Here is a 17,500-nt window from a genome sequence, read left to right on the forward strand (position 1 = left end):
TTCTTATCCTTTGCTTGCTTCCTCTCCTTATATCTTTCTTTTTTCATTTCTTCTTTGATCTGACTTCACTAATAAACAATTCTTTCTGCGTGTTTATAATATACGGTGTTTCTATAGTCCTTGCATATATTCGAATTAGCTTGTATACATTTCACAATATACATCAGTTTCATCCGTACACATCCTCGGTTATGTTTAATGTAGGTTAGGAAGGAAAATACTTGACTGTGTGTGTGTGTGTGTGTGTGTGTGTTTCTATGTATGGTGTCGTATGCATATCAACAGCCACTATAGGTAAACTTTTATATATGTTTTTTGTATTTTGTCTATGTATATGTGTCTGTGTATGTACGTGTATGTATGTATATGTGTATGTTGGTATGTATAGTACAAAATGTGTGTATTTTCTGTATGTCTTTTATCTACGCTTATAATTATGTATGTTTATGTGTCTCCATGTATGTATGTATGTATGTATGTGTATGTTGTTGGAATCATGTATCCCGGCAACCTCTGCAAATTACAAATACAAACATACATACGAAATTATTCTAGTGTGTGTGTGTGTGTGTGTGTGTGTGTGTGTGTGTGTGTGTGTGTGTGTGTGTGTTAGGGTCGGCAACCTTTAACGCTACGGTATTTTTTTATGCTTCATAGAAAAAAAAAAAGATATAACGTTCTCACTGAGCCGCAATAAAGAAAGAGGAAGAAAAAAAGGTCATCAAACGAAAAGAAGTCACATCAGAAACAAGAGAAAAGAAAAAAACAGCAACAGAAACCACAGACAAAAAGTAACAGACAAAACACAAAAACAGAGAAAAACAAAACAGAAATTCAACAAAAAGATAATAGAATACCTAGACAAGATAACACGAAAATTAAATAAGAAACAGAAATTCAACAAAAAGATAATAGAATACCTTGACAAGATAACACAAAAATTAAATAAGAAACAGAAATTCAACAAAAAGATAATAGAATACCTAGACAAGATAACACGAAAATTAAATAAGAAACAGAAATGACAAACAAAGCACAAAGAAGAAATAACAAAAACAGATAATAGCAATATAAGTGAGGTAAAAAATAACAATACTGGATACAAAATAACAACAAAAAAAACAAGGACAAAAAACAGAACTGACAGACAAACAAGCTTCGAAATAAGACAAAAAAAAAAAAGAAAAAAAGAAATTCGCTTAATAATAATTGCCAAAAAACAATTGACAAACAAAAAAAATAAAATAAAAACCCCATCCGATTTAGAATACTTAGCGACAAAAGAGAATCTCCTCCTCCTCCTCCTCCTCCTCTTCGTCCTTTCACTCACTCATTCTCACTTTTGTCACCTCAACCATCGTCATCATCAAGTGTTACAAAGGTTGCCGGCCCCAGACCCAGAACTTAAGTCTCGCATCAACTTGTATACATTTCAGAATATTATAGTTTTCCTGTTGTTTCTCTTCATATAATCGGCTCTTCGTGCATCCAGTTAAGAAGAGAGGGTTTTCATGCATACCCGGGGACGTACCCAGAGCTGTAAAAAGTGTGTGTGTGTGTGGGGGGGGTCTTTTTCCACTGAATGTGAACCCTTGTAGCTACTTGAGGGGCGAGTGGCGAGAAGCAAGCCAAATCAGCCGGGAGAGGGGGTGAAAAACTGACATTTCTGGGACATTATCCTGCTGTCAAAACGGATTTCGTTTTGACTTTCTCAGAAAGTGGAACTTTTAGCAGAGATAGGGTCGTCCGACCCCCCCGACCCGCCCCTCCTGGGTACGGCCCCGCATACCCACACACAGACACACGCACGCAGAGGTGAATAATGCACAAGGTTTATATATAAAAAAAGGTTGAATGGGCGTATGAATAAGTGAATTACCATTGATCTCTCGTGCCTGTCCCCTTTTAAGACTTCTTCTGCCTCGTCAAGTGGCGGAGAAATTACGGTACGACATGTTTTCCGTAGACCGTATTGTTCTGAAAGTGTTGCTGGTAATAATAATAATAATAATAATAATAATAATAATAATAATAATAATAATGATAATAATAATATAGTTTATAATGACTAAGCCATCTCTCTTCTGTAAAACTAACTTGTTTAAATAATAATTTATTGTTATCGTACGTAATTTTCGAGTGATCATTTTGTTACTTCTGCATATTTCTCTTTTCTCTTATCTCTTCCTTCCTTTCTTTTACTTCACCTCGAGATTAAGTTATACACACACACACACACACACACACACACACACACACACACACACACACAGTTGCTTAAGGCACAGCTAAAGTGAGGCAGCAAAACACGCACACACACGGAACAAGAAACAACATCAAACTTCACAGTAACAGTAATCATCGTTCGTCTGGCAGGCAAGCACACGACGCCTGCAACGTAAACAAAAACATATCGTACCCAAACACACACACACACACACACACACACACACACATCAGGCAGTGCTTTAGCCATGAAAGTAATTATTTCAATGACTAAATATATATAAAAGTATCTCCAACACACACACACACACACACACACACACGTATAGACACACCATACATACATATATACATACAAACATCTACTATTTATATATATACGAAATAGATGCGATACAAATATATATATGTGTATTGAAGGTAATATATATAATCTATGTAAGCAATTCATATTCTTATTGTCTAACATTTTTTCTGATACAAATGATAATAGTTCTCCATTTTTCTTTTTTTTCTTATTTCTTTTTTCCTCATCTTTCGTTTGCTTCTTTTTTCTTATTTTCTTGTCTTTTGTTTGCTTACTCTTTTTATATCTTTCTTTTTATCTCTCCTTCTCCCTTGTCTTTTCTTAATTGCTTCTTTTCTTTACATCATTTTTTTCTTGTATCTTTTCCTGTTTTCTTATATTTTGTTTGGTTTCCTTTTTCCTTTCAATTGTTTCCTTTCCTATGTCGTCTTCTCTTTCCTTTGTTTTTGTTGTTTTCTTTCTTTTTTCATATCTTTCTTTTACTCATCTTTCCTTTGATCTGACTTCGTTAATACACACTTCCTCTCTTTCTCTCCTTTTCTCTTTTTCTTGCACTCAACTTTATTATTTTTTTCGTATATCTTCTCGACTTTTTTTCTGTGTACTCGATTATAAACGTTTTTTTTCTCTCCAACATTTCTTCAATACTTTCTCTTGGATTCATTTGTGCTTTTTTTGATTGGCGGGGAAGAGCCAGTGACGAGGGAGTGTGTGTGTGTGTGTGTGTGTGTGTGTGTGTGTGTGTGTGTGTGTGTGTGTTCAGCAAATGTGGTAGTGGCTGAGGAGGAGGAGGAAGAGGGAAGGGGAGGAAGATGAAGCAAACCGAAGAGGAGGAGGAGGAGGAGGAGGAAGACGAAGAAAAACAAAAACAAGAGCAAGAACGAGGAGGAGCGGGTTGGTTACTGTACTTTGAAATGATCAGCTGTATGGGTGACGGGCGAAGAAGAAGAGGAGGAAGAAGAGGAGGAAGACGAGGAACAAGAACAGGAACAAGAACACGAAGAACAAGAAGAAGCGGCGGCGGAGGAGGAGGGGGAGTGCGAGGGCCGCGAGAGACGGAGCGTGAAGAACAAAACAATCCCGAGGTTCGCCAACAGAAGAAGAGGCGTCGCGCGCGTGGCCCAGAGCGGCGACGGGAGCCACGACGCGACATGTAGCTCCTCTCGTCGTCGTTGCAAGTCAAGGAGTACCGCCCTGAGTTGCTCATTGGTCCCTAGGATGCTAAACACGTGCAGGATGTTATGCGAATGCCCCACGTAGTCAAAGCGGCCCGGTGCGAGGCGTTCTGGGATATGGGAGCCGTAGAAGAAGGACGCTACCACCACACACGCGACCTGGCTCAGATGGTAGAGTCTGGATTCTCCGCACGAGCCCTCCCCGCAGGAGCTAAGCCAGAAGAAGAGAGGAATCGAGTCCCATACGTAAGGCACCACAAAGGCCAGTACTCTCAACGCCTTCTGCGGGTGTAAGTCACTGATAAACCGCGACTGGCTGGCACAGAGCGTCGCTAAGATTGAGTTGACCGCGGCCACTGGGAGAAAGGCCGAGGAGAACCATGTCCCGCGGAACTCCGGTGGGAAGCAGTAGCCGTAGTAGAGGTAGGCGACGGCCCAGCTGTACATGGAGATCGCCAGGTAATCCACGAAGAAGCAGACGTGCGTGGCCGTGATGGAGAGGCAGGAGAAGGCGTGGGCGAGGCAGGAGGTCAGGGGGTAGCAGCAGGCCGCGATGAGGTAACAGGTCAGGGGGTGGAGGTACACGTCGGAGAAGAGGGGAAGCATGGAGGAGAGGGAGACGGCGAGCCACGCGAAGTAGACGGCGGCGAGGAAATGCGTCCAGAAGTTGACCGTCTCGTTGGTGGCGTTGAAGAGCGAGGCCACGGCTTGCAGCACGGAGCAGTTCTCGTGCCTGTAGCCCGTGATGATGCCCGGCTCCCGCAGCGACTCAGAGACCTCCTCCACCCTCTTGATGGACACCCGGCCGGCCTCCCTCAGCCTCCCCGTCACGTTCCTGGCCTCCCGCAGCCGACCCGTCACGTAGCCGATGTTCGAGAGCATGGTGGTGGTGGTGGTGGTGGTGGAGGCGGCAGCGGTGTGGTGGCGATGGTGGTGGTGGGGCAGTGGTGACTACCTCCGCGAAGGCTTTGGTCACCTGTCCATCATACCTGGCCAAGGGAGACAGATTGGGAAGGTGTCTTACATTTTTTACAGTACAGGAGGCATATCTCAAGGGATAAAAATGAAGGAGATACAAAACGGCCTGCTGGCGCTGCTCCTGCAAAGAGTGGACAGCTGAGGGAGCCGAGAGTGGGTCAGAATCGGTTGGTGATGCGTTGATAATCCCTTCCTGAAAGTGTTCAAGTCGTAGGCAGGAGGATATACAGGCGAAGGAAGGTTGTTCCAGAGTTTGCCAGCGAAAGGGATGAAAGAATGAAGATGTTCGCTAACTCTTGCATAAGGGATTTGGATAGCATAGGGATGAGCCACAATAGAAAGTCGTGTGCAGCGGAGCCGCGGGAGATGTGGAGGCAGCAGTCAGCAAGTTCAGAAGAGCAGTCAGCATTGATATGTCGATAAGACAGAAAGAGATGCAACATATCGGCGGAGTTTGAGAAGTAAAAGACTGTAAGTAAGATCGAGGAGGAGAGTTGATGAGACGAAGAGCCTTTTTTGACTCCACTCTGTTCAAGAGGGCTGGGAGTGTAGAGCCTCCCCTGACATGAGATGCATATTCCATAGCGAGGACGGACCAGGCTCTTCTTAACAGACATCGTGAGAGGGGTAAAAGAACTGTAGGGCACCAAGTTCCTTCTGCGCCATTCAGAAATGATAGCACGAGGTCAGAGGTTAAGCGTTCTGTAGCGTTCAGGCTTGAGTCCTGTAATCACTGTTGGGAGGGTCTTCTGTCAAAAGATGTTGAGTAATGCAGAGTAGAGTCACCAGCGTAGGGGTGGACAGAACAGTTTGTTGTGGGAAGAAAATAATTAATGAACGATATACAGAGGGAGAAAGACTAAAGCCTCGCGGAACACCTGTTGACAGCATTAGGGGAAGAGCAGCAGCAAAGATAGATCGACGTGAAAGGAAACAGGAGAAAGAGGTACAGAGAGAAGGATAGAACGTGTCAAAAGCTTTCGGGATGTCTAAGGCAACAGCAAATATCTCAGTCAGTTGGGAAGATAAAATTTTAAGAAAAGTAAGCGATTAGCTGAGGTGTGTGTGTGTGTGTGTGTGTGTGTGTGTGTGTGTGTGTGTGTGTGTGTGTGTCATCTGTGCCACTCATTTGAACACCTGCCTCACACCTGTAGGGAATGAGAGAGAGAGAGAGAGAGAGAGAGAGAGAGATTGACTAACACGGAAAAAATAATCAAAACTCGGGATTACCTCTCTCTCTCTCTCTCTCTCTCTCTCTCTCTCTCTCTCTCTCTCTCTCTCTCTCTCTCTCTGTCTCTCCTCCTCCTCCTCCTTCCTCCCTCCTCACAGTCTCCTTCCTCCTCCTCCTCCTCCTCCTCTCCTCCTCCTCCTTCTCAGTCTCCTTCCTCCTCCTCCTTCTCCTCTTCCTCCTCCTTCTCACAGTCTCCCTTCCTCCTCCTCCTCCTCACAGTCTCCCTTCCTCCTCCTCCTCCTCACAGTCTCCCTTCCTCCTCCTCCTCCTCCTCCTCCTCCTCCTCCTCCTCACACCATCACCTCGCTGTCTGCCTCCCATCAACTTCTCCTCCTCCTCCTCCTCTTTTTTTTTCTTCTTCCTCCTCCACCTAGTCCTCCTTCTTCTGCTCCTCCTCCTTCTCCTCCTCCTCCTCGTCGTCTTCTTCCTCTTCCTCCTTTCACTCATTCTTGCCATTCTTTCCTCTTATTCATTATCATCATTATCTTCCTCTTCCTCTCTTCCTCTTGCCTCTGATCCTCCTCCTCCTCCTCCTCCTCCTCCTCTTCTTCCTTCTTCTGACGTCACCTGTTTTTTTTCTTTTCTTTTTTTTTCCTTTTCCACCTCCACCTTCTTCTTCCTCTTCCTCCTCTTCTTCTTCCTCCTCTTCCTCCTCTTCATCTTCCTATTCATACCGTCACTTCTCTTCTTCTTCTTCTTCTTCTTCCTCCTCTGCCTCTTCCTACCGTCACCTTGTCTTATTCCTGTCATCTCCTCCTCCTCCTTCTTCTTCTTCTTCTTCTTCTTCTTCTTCTTCTTCTTCTTCTTCTTCTTCTTCTTCTTCTTCTTTATTCCTCCTCCTCCTCCTCCTCCTCCTCCTCTTAGTACATTTTCTCTAATACATTACTTCACCTCTAAACTTTAAGTACTAAAGAGGCACTGTTGAGAGAGAGAGAGAGAGAGAGAGAGAGAGAGAGAGAGAGAGAGGACAAATTGTTTTTTTAAGCCTACCGTATTATGCTCTCTCTCTCTCTCTCTCTCTCTCTCTCTCTCTCTCTCTCTCTCTCTCTGGATTGTGATGTGAGTTGAAAAAATGTATTAAATATTCTGTAACTTAAAAACACAGTAGAAGTAGTAGTAGAAGTAGTAGTAGTAGTAGTAGTAGTAGTAGGAGGAGGAGGAGGAGGAGAAGGAGGGGGAAGAGGAGGAAGACGAGTTGTTGTTGTTTGTGTTTGTAATCGTAAAACAGGATATCATGTGACTGTGGTAGAGAGAGAGAGAGAGAGAGAGAGAGAGAGAGAGAGAGAGAGAGAGAGAGAGAGAGAGAGAGAGAATTCTAATCGGACAGGTAACACTTCTCTCTCGCTCTCTCTCTCTCTCTCTTCTCTCTCTCTGGCTCGTGCGCTCGCTGGGTGAGGGGAAAGAGAGAAAGTGAAAAAGAGAAAGTAAAGAACAAGTTATACCTGATACATTTTCTGCATAAAAAAAAAAAATGCATGATAATAAGTGGCACCTCTCTCTCTCTCTCTCTCTCTCTCTCTCTCTCTCTCTCTCTCTCTCTCTCTCTCTCTCTCTCTCTCTCTCTCTCTCTCTCTCTCTCACACACACACACACTCGGAGACAGCACGAGACAGCACGAGAGAGAGAGAGAGAGAGAGAGAGAGAGAGAGAGAGAGAGAGAGAGAGAGAGAGAGAGAGAGAGAGAGAGAGAGAGGGGTGGGGGGAGGCGGGTATTGCTGTCAGTCGAATAAACTAGACAGATGATGGAAAGGTCACGGAGAGAGAGAGAGAGAGAGAGAGAGAGAGAGAGAGAGAGAGAGAGAGAGAGAGAGAGAGAGAGAGAGAGAGAGAGAGAGAGAGAAGTTCATGACCAAGTCTGATGCAAAAGAAGTGAGATAAAGCCATTCAACTTTTCTGATATTTTTAAGATTCAATGAGGAGGAGGAGGAGGAGGAAAAAGAGAAAGGAGAGGAGGAGGAGGAGGAGGAGGAGGAGGAAAAAGAGAAAGGAGAGGAGGAGGAGTTGGAGGAGGAGGAGGAGGAGGAGGAGGAGGAAGAAGAGAAAGGAGAGGAGGAGGAGGAGGAGGAGGAGGAAAAAGAGAAAGGAGAGGAGGAGGAGGAGGAGGAGGAAGGAGAGGAGGATAAGGAGGAAGTAGAAGAAAAAGTAGATAAGAAAGTGAGTGGGAAGGTGTGTAGAATAAACATGGACACATGGAAAAAATCGAAGAGAAGGCAACAGAAAACATCTTGGCTTGGGACGAGGCTGCGTGCTTGGTTCGTCGGGTACACCAGGGACCTGCCGGACATATCAAAGCACCTGCTCTGTGGACCTGCGGGGCCGTCAACTTCACTCTGACGCAGCAAAACGACGGTCAGGGCGATATTTTAAAGAGTTGATCGTTCTTGCACTAACTACTTCTGCAGGAAAATTGTTTCAGTGGCGGATGACTGTCTTCGAGAACTATCTCCTGCCGATGACTGCACTGCCTCGCCTCGCTTGAAATGCTGGATCGTTATTTATAGTTTTCGGGTTAGTGTTGTACGCGATAAGCTTGGAAGTGATCGACGTTACTGAACTTCTTCCGGTATTTGAAGACTTGTATCTAATTTCTTCGCAGTCGTCTCTTTTTTCATCGTGAAGGTCTGGAGTCCCTGAGACGCTCTTCAAACGGTTGGGCCCTCAACGATGATATCATTTTCGTAGTCAATTCATTCTCAAATGTAACTCGAAGTCTTTCCTGTTTCTAGGAAACCAGAACTACACTGCATATACCAGGTGAGGGCTCACCAGAAAATTATACAATGATAATATTACTTCCGATGTTCTACATTCATAATACCTCGCTATGAACTCGAACATTGTATTAACTCTTTTACAGGGAGACTTACTTTGTATGTTTCAAGACTTTGTATGTTTCAGGTCACTGATGATAGTGAATCCCAAGATCCGACCTGCAGAGGCTGCCCATTTATGTTGTATGTATGGTAACTATTTCTGGACCCAAAGTGCATGACTTTCCATTTATCAACGTTGAATGACATTTGCCACTTTTCTGACCACTAAATATTGTGGGTAAGGTCTTTTTCGATGATTTCACAATAGTGAGGGCCGTTCCACCCACTTTGGTGTCATCAGCAAACATCGTTAGGGAGGATTTCAGTCCTGTTTCTAAGTCGTTGATGTAAATGATTAATGGGATGGAATGGACCTGACCCTTGCGATAGTCCGCTGACTGGAGCCACTCAGAAGGCTGCCGGTTAAGTAACACTCGTTGTTTTCTCCCGGTGGGTCAATATCTTATGATGCAGTCAGATTGTCTCCAATACTCGATGGTTGTAAATTCTTAAGGAGTCGTTCGTTTGGTAACTTGTCAAAGCAATGTAAGTAAAGTTATGGGCATACACTTAGGCTGGGCGTGACCTCGGTGCTCATCGTCGTCGCACTGGCCTTTGAACCTGTGGCTGGAAATAACTCATCACCCCGGGACGCAGGGCCAGTGTGACACCGCGTGTTGCAACGGTTTACCTCTCCGATGTTTCTCCAGGTAGCCATTTATCGACCAGCCGTCAAGGAAGGATGAACAGCTGGTTGGGCTGCGCGCCGACGGCCCGGGCCGGGCGTCGAACCCAGGTCCAGCGATCCGTGCTAGGTGCACTTTGACACTGAGACGCATACCTTGCGAAAGGCTTTCTGTAAGTGTATGTAATTTTATGTCATGCGCTAGGAATGTGCTTCTTCCAGTTTTCATAAACACCGTCCAACAAGACCAACACGTTGGGTAAGCAGGAGCACTTATTTCTGAAACCGTGCTGGCTTTCTGAAGCCACAGTGTTACCTTCTAGGTAACCCGTAGTGAACTGACTAGCGTGACTAGCTACGAATTCCCGGGCCAGGATTCGAATCCCGCCCCGGGTAATCGGCGTACAGCTCACCCAGCTGTGCATCCTCCCTTTCGAACTGGTCGATAAAATACCTTGTGAAATCTGGGGAAGGTAAACTGTTGTAATCCGGATGTTACACTTTCCCTGTGTCCCTGGAAAACTGGGTTCCTGCCCACCACAGGCTCAAGGGCCAATGCGACGGAAATAATACCGCCTTCCCGCGCAGCCATAGCGGGCGTGTGCACCCAATTTACCTTGCCTTCTAGAAGCTTGACAAGTTTATCTCTAATAACCTTCTCACTGATGCCAGACTTATCAGTCTGTAGTTTGAGGCAACGCTCTTATCTCTTTTTTTCCGAACGCGAAGACGTTTGCTGTATGAAGTCTCCGGGGACCTTGTTGAGTTGAAGTGGCCGGTTATATATATTTTTATCGCCGCGGGGCGAAGTGAAGAAATAGAGGGGATGAGGGAGGCGATGAAGTGGAGGGAGGTGAGAGAAGTAACGGGAGAAAGGAATAAGGGAAAAAGAGAGGTTATGACGTTACGGTCACAGAGGTTACAAAATCTATTAGGCAAAGGCGCCCTTGTTCTGTCCTGAGTAAGCGACTTGAAGGAGAAAATTTTGGTCCGAAGGAGAGGCAGACTGCTGGGGGAATCGGTGACGGGAAGACGTGTTTTCCCGACCGCTTTCTGCCTCTGTAGGAGGACGAACGAGTGCCGGAGAGCCCTGGGTGCTCAGCAGACCCCGAAAAGTGTAAGTTCAACAGAAGGTGTTACAATGCCCCCTATGCTGTTCTTTGCACACAAGTCAGACAAGTGAATGGCTATCGGTTATCACTGATGGGAAATTATGATGAATATAAGGATAGTTGATGCTTGTGACATGATAGCATACATTTCAATTGACAAGTTTAATAGATATAATCCGAGCTCGCATCAGACAGACGGGTTTTTTCTTATCCATCAACTGACCTTGCCGGGCGGTAACATATAGCATATGCTGTATGGAAAGTGGCTGGAGTATTTGATGTTTGGGTTCCTTCAATAACCGCGGAGAAAAGTTGTCGGGTCCCGTCGACTTGTTCGTATCGAGTTTGTCCACGCACTTTTTCACATCTTGGTCACATACTGTGCCTATATCCAGGGGCGTGGTCCACTTTGGTGGGATAAAACCCTCGGGAAGGGTCTCCGTTCTCAATCGTGAACACAAACGCCAAGTTACTGTTGAGGATTCCGGGCAAGTGTTGACTGTCCCGGGATGGTGGTCCGGCCTCATCGGTCAGGGGACCAATATTGGCTTTAACTTTCTTTTTTGTTTTCATGCATATACTGTGTAATAAAAATGGGTGGTGTTAGTCTTGACACGCACTATTTGCTTCTCGTAGTCGCGTTCACTCTTCCGAAGACGAAGGTCCGACAAGCTCTGCGGCAATATGAGCACCAAATTCGTCCCTTTGAGATATCAATTAACTAAAATCAGCGCGCGTTCGTGTACGGGAAAGAAATGTGACTGTTTTTTTTATGCTTTGAGTTTCAGCTCGTCTATATAATTAAGTGACTGAAGAAGAAGAAGAAAAAAGAAGAAGAAAAAGGAAGAAGAAGGAGAAGCAGAAGAAGAAGAAGAAGAACAAGAACAAGAACAAGAACAAGAAGAACAAGAACAAGGAGAAAAGATAATGAAGAAAAAGAAAAGAAGAAAACAAGATGAAAATGAAGAGATATAAGATGATGATAATGAAACTGATAATGAGGAAGAGGAGGAAGAGGAAGAGGAGGAGATGCAAGAGGAGGGGGAATAAAATAAATTAACTGAGACGAAGAGGAAGGGGAATAAGAAAAGATAGCAAGGAACTGTGGAGGAGACAGAGGCGAAGCAGGAGGAGGAGGAGGAGGATTAGGAGGAATTATGCATGAAAAGGATGAAGAGAAGGAAGAGGAAGGTGTGGGAGGCAGAAAAGAGCAAGTCACAGAGAGAGAGAGAGAGAGAGAGAGAGAGAGAGAGAGAGGTAAACATAACATTGCCTTAGCAACAAAATCAGCCATGCAAACTTCCACACACACACACACACATTTCTAAACACACACACGCACACCCACCCACACAATAACACCCACACCCACCCACACAATAACACACACACACACACACACACACACACACACACACACACACACACACATTTTCAAATACACACACACAATAACACACACACACACACACACACACACACACACACACACACACACACACACACACACACACACACACATTTTCAAACACACACACACACACACACACACAATAACATGCATACACAATTCCCAGAATAAACTAGTACCAGCAGCTGTAGTAGTAGTAGTAGTAGTAGTAGTAGTAGTAGTAGTAGTAGTAGTAGTAGTAGTAGTAGTAGTAGTAGTAGTAGTAGTAGTAGTAGAAGAAATTCTAGTGTAAATAAAAAAGTAGAAGATAAAGAAGAGAAAGGAAAAAAACAAGAAAAGTCAGAAAATAGGCGGAAGAGCAACAAGTGAAAATGCTACTGCTAGAAAGTATTAGCAGCAGGCGATGACGATGACGACGGAGATCAGCGACTGGAGGACCACGAACAAGATGTGAAAGTTAAAGAACACGAAGAACAACAACAAAAACGACGACAAAAACAACAATAATAATCTCCAACTGATAGAACAAGAATTGGAAGAGAAAGGAGGAAGGACACACACACACACACACACACACACACACACACACACACACACACACACACACACACACACACACACACACACACACTTTTTCAAACACACACACACACACAAACACTTTTTTAAACACACACACACACACACACACACACACACACACACACACACACACACACACACTTTTTCAAACACACACACACACACACACACACACACACACACACACACACACACACACACCGATAAGAGAAACAAACAAGAACATTCGAATTGCAAACAAGATCAGCAAATACAAACATACAAACAAAGAAATATTCAGGCTATTGCGTAGACCTGTGATTAAGAAACCGGTCCGTCCACACACACACACACACACACGCACACACACACATGGAGACTTCCGATGTGCGTCTTATTTATTTACTTGGAGGAGAGAGAGAGAGAGAGAGAGAGAGAGAGAGAGAGAGAGAGAGAGAGAGATCAAGGTGGGAGAAAGAGGTACGGAGGGAAGAAAGGAGGGGAGGGAGGAAGGGATGGATGGAGGGGAGGAGAAAGAGGGAAGGCAGAGGGAGAAAGAGCAGGATGGAGAGAGGGAGAGGGGTTGGGGGAAGGAAGTAGGGAGAGGAAGCCATGGAGAGAATAATGTACTACGTAATATGAGAGAGAGAGAGAGAGAGAGAGAGAGAGAGAGAGAGAGATTTACATAGATTTACATAGAAAATCAGACCACACAGACCCCATGGTCCAGACTTGGTGGTCTGTCCTTAAACCTAAGTGATTTTACATTAATCAGAAGACTCCAAAACGTTGCATTTCTACTCAAGTTGATATTAAGTTGAAGGAAGTGACGGTCGAGCTTATTTTTGAAGGAGTCAATCGTGTTACACTGGACCACTGATGGTGGGACCTTATTCCATTCTCGCACTACAACGTTGGTGAAGAAAAATTTGGTGCAGTCTGAATTTACTTGTCTACATCTGAGTTTTACGCCATTGTTCCTCGTGCGCAAAGTGTCATCGATCATAAACAATGTTGATCTGTCTACATTCGTGAAACCATTAAGTATTTTAAAACATTCGATCAGTTTTCCTTGGAGGCGACGTTTCTCAAGAGATATTCAAAGATTGAGCAAGAGAACATGTTAAGGGTAGAAAGCCTTTCTTCGTAGGATTTGTTGCGCAAGGAAGGGATCATTTTCGTTGCCCGACGCTGAACACCTTCTAATTTAGCAATATCCTTTGCATGGTGGGGAGACCAAAACTGTACCGCATATTCCAAGTGGGGTCTGACTAAACTGTTGTAGAGCGGGAGTATTACATCTTTATTCTTAAATAAAAAGTTTCTTTTAATGAAGCCCAACATTCTGTTCGCTTTATTTGCTGCATCGATGCATTGCTGTGAGAATTTGAGGTTTGACGCAATTTTGACCCCCAAGTCCTTGACGCATTGAAAGCTTTTGAGTTTAACGCCGCGCATTTCGTAATCGAACTTCTTATTCCTCGTTCCAACTTGAAGGACCTGGCACTTGTCTACGTTAAAGGGCATCTCCCATCTATCCGACCAAGCTGAAATTTTGTGCAAATCCTCTTGGAGGCTTTGCCTGTCTTCGTCAGTGAGAACCGAGTTACCAATCTTTGTGTCGTCTGCAAATTTACTAATGCGGTTATTGAGTCCAACATCCACGTCGTTGATGTAAATAATGAAGAGCACTGGGCCAAGAACCGAGCCCTGAGGGACGCCACTAGTGACCGGCGCCCACTCTGAGTTAAATCCGTCAATCTTTGTTGTCTGTTGCTCAACCAATTCGCGATCCATTGGTTTACTTGACCGTCAATACCTATTTGCTTTAATTTGTAAAGTAATTTATGATGCGGGACTTTACCAAACGCTTTCTGGAAATCAAGATAGACTACGTCCAATGAGAGAGAGAGAGAGAGAGAGAGAGAGAGAGAGAGAGAGAGAGAGAGAGAGAGAGAGCACGTGGTTGGACGAGATCTGGAGGGATGGAGGAAAAAAATGTACAGCGTAAGAGAGAGAGAAAGAGAGAGAGAGAGAGATAATGGGATTGGAGCATGGATTGGAGGGTAATGTGTAATATGGAGGGAGGGAGGAAGGAAAGGGAGGGAGGGAAAGAGGGAGAAAAAAGGGGGAGGAAAAGGAGAGGGGTAAAGGCCGGTGTGGTGTCATGAGGCATCCCAGTATCGTGAGACATCCCATCATGTATACATAAATGAATTTCGACACGGTACCGTGTCGTTTGTCGACTGCTTGTCGGGATCTGTCCCACCTAAGTTTATTTATATTATTATAAAACCAAATGATGACTTATGTATGTGCGTATATAACTAGGATATCAAGTCACTCTTCTTCTTCTTGTGACTTGTTCCGCTTTGCATCGCTTTTCGGGTCCTCCTTGGCACTTTTTTACACTAAGATGCTTCACTTAGTTACTCTGTGATAGTAAAGATTGGGTTCCGCGATGCGAAGTTCAGGATGGATGTCTCACGACACAGGAGGGCAGATGTAACCATACCGGAATATTGCGACGTAGATATTGTGGATCTTGAGAGAGAGAGAGAGAGAGAGAGAGAGAGAGAGAGAGAGAGAGAGAGAGAGAGAGAGAGGGGCTTTCACAGGAAGTAACAGAACACTCGCAAAATAAACAAAGACAAATAGAAGAGGAAGAAGAAGAAGAAGAAGAAGAAGATGATGATGATGATGATGAAGAAAGATAATGATGACGAAAATGATGATGAATCCCCCGACATTCTCTCTCTCTCTCTCTCTCTCTCTCTCTCTCTCTCTCTCTCTCTCTCTCACACACATTATCATCAACAGTAGTAGTAGTGGTAGTAGTGGTAGTAGTAGTAGTAGTAGTAGTAGTAGTAGTAGTAGTAGTAGTAGTAGTAGTAGTAGTAGTAGTAGTAGTAGTAGTAGTAGTAGTAGTAGTAGTAGTAGTAGTAGTAGTAGTAGTAGTAGTAGTAGTAGTGGTGGTGGTGGTAGTAGTAGTAGTAGTAGCAGTAGTAGTAATTCTCTTATTCATGACTACTACACAAATTCAGGCTCCTTATTTATTCATTTTCTCATTTATTTATTCATTTATTCACTCACTCATGTATTATTATCATCATCGCATTTCTTAACGCTTTCATGGAACTCAACTTTCTTCCTTCACCGTCTTTTACTTTTTTTTTCTCATATTGCAAACCTGTTGAACATAATCTGGCTTGCTAGTGTGTGTGTGTGTGTCAGGCCTCTCTCTCTCTCTCTCTCTCTCTCTCTCTCTCTCTCTCTCTCTCTCTCTCTCTCTCTCTCTCTCTCTCTCTCTCTCTCTCTCTCCCTTTGACCTGGCTTAACTAGCTCTCTAGCTCTCACAATCTCTCTCTTCCTCTCTCCCTCACGTGGCCTCTCTCTCTCTCTCTCTCTCTCTCTCTCTCTCTCTCTCTCTCATGTGACTTTCTTTTCCTTGTATCTGTTACGTGTATTTTTTTTCCTTTTGTCTCTCAGTAAGTAACCTGACACACACACACACACACACACACCTGGAAGGAAGTAACAAGCGGTGTACCGCAGGGCTCAGTGTTGGCAGCTATTATGTTCCTGGTGTATATAAATTACATAAATGACAATATAGAAAATGAGAGCTATATGAACATATTTGCCTACGACGCGAAAATACAGAGAATACGGAAAATTCATGGTTGGAGCTTCAAAACGATCTGGCAAAGCTATATGAATGGAGCCAAAAGTGGCAGATGGTCATGTAATAAAGTTTGGTGAGAGTGGAATGAGACCAGACTGGGAATATAAATTAGGAAATGACAGATTACTAGTCTGAAAAAGAAAAAGATCTGGGAGTAGTTATAAATAAGACTGTCACCAGAAGAGCATATACAGGAGAAAGTAAGGAATATGCATGATTTACTAGCAAATATGAGAGTAGCGTTTACTTATATTGATGAGGAAATGGTAAAGAAAATAATTACATCATTCATATACGTCCTGCGCTTGAGTATGCAGCATTAGTATGGAACCCCCATTTGACAAAACACATAGAGAATATAGAGAAGGTACAAAGAGCAGCCACGAGGTGGGTACCAAGTCTAAGAGATCTCCGCTATGAATGAAGAAACTACAACTGCCTACCCTCACAGAAAGAAGAGAAAGAGGGGACATGATCATGCTGTATAAATGTGTTGAAGGAAGAGAGAAGATAGATGTAAATGAATACGTAATACCTACTCAATCATCCGTAAGAGGACACAGCAAAAAGCTATACAAGAGGTTAAAGAAAGTTAAAAAGTACAGTTTCCCGGATCGAGCGATAGATAAATGGAACGCGCTGCCGGAAGAAGTTGTGTGTGTCAAAAGTATTCATAGTTTTAAAGAAAAGTTTGATGAATTGATGTAAAAAGACGGGACAAAACGAGCTTGACTCAATCCTGTGAAAATACAATTAGGTAAGAACACACACACACACACACACACACACACACACACACACACAGTTTATTATTTCAAGGTTACTAATCCCGTGTGTGTGTGTGTGTGTGACTAATTATTATGAAACTTCACTCAATTTCATAAAAAAATCCAGTAATATGTGTGTGTCATTTTAATTACTTACATCACGTAAAAAGATAGGTACCTGTCGTCACCCCTCTCTCTCACACACACACACACACACACACACACACACACAGAATGCTCCTGACAAGAATAAAATGCTGAGATCAAAATACTAATATCAGAAACTCTCTCTCTCTCTCTCTCTCTCTCTCTCTCTCTCTCTCTCTCTCTCTCTCTCTCTCTCATCATTGAATTCCTGCCTGCATTTCCTCCCCCTCCTCCTCATACTTCACTTATTTCCCTCCTCCTCCTCCTCCTCCTACCATAGCCATTCTTCTTTCCCTCTTCCTCCTTTCTTTCCTCCGCCTCTCCTTATCTCCCTCCTCCTCCCTTCCTTCCACCCCTCCTTCTCTCCTCCATACAATTGCCTTGAAAAAAAGTCGAGAGTTT

General features: G+C 43.9%; 1 protein-coding gene across 5 annotated transcripts in view; it reads right to left on the minus strand.

Moving 5' to 3' along the window:
* Positions 1-479: 479 nt before the first annotated feature.
* LOC126999261 (membrane progestin receptor gamma-like) overlaps positions 480-17,500 on the minus strand; it is a 17,641-nt gene continuing 620 nt past the window's right edge. Inside the window, exons 1-2 of one of the 5 annotated variants that reach the window (XM_050861653.1) lie at positions 9,870-9,894; positions 480-4,697 (exon numbers count right to left, since the gene is read on the minus strand). In XM_050861653.1, coding sequence (XP_050717610.1) covers positions 3,433-4,590 — 1,158 coding nt within the window. In that variant the 5' untranslated portion in view covers positions 4,591-4,697; positions 9,870-9,894 and the 3' untranslated portion in view covers positions 480-3,432. Of the gene's footprint in view, positions 4,698-9,869; positions 9,895-17,500 lie in introns of those variants that run through there. The other 4 variants (XR_007753176.1, XR_007753174.1, XR_007753175.1 and 1 more) reach the window with 4 other exon arrangements.

This window comes from Eriocheir sinensis, chromosome 16 (genome assembly GCF_024679095.1).
Source record: "Eriocheir sinensis breed Jianghai 21 chromosome 16, ASM2467909v1, whole genome shotgun sequence".
Classification (NCBI taxonomy): Eukaryota; Metazoa; Arthropoda; class Malacostraca; order Decapoda; family Varunidae; genus Eriocheir; species Eriocheir sinensis.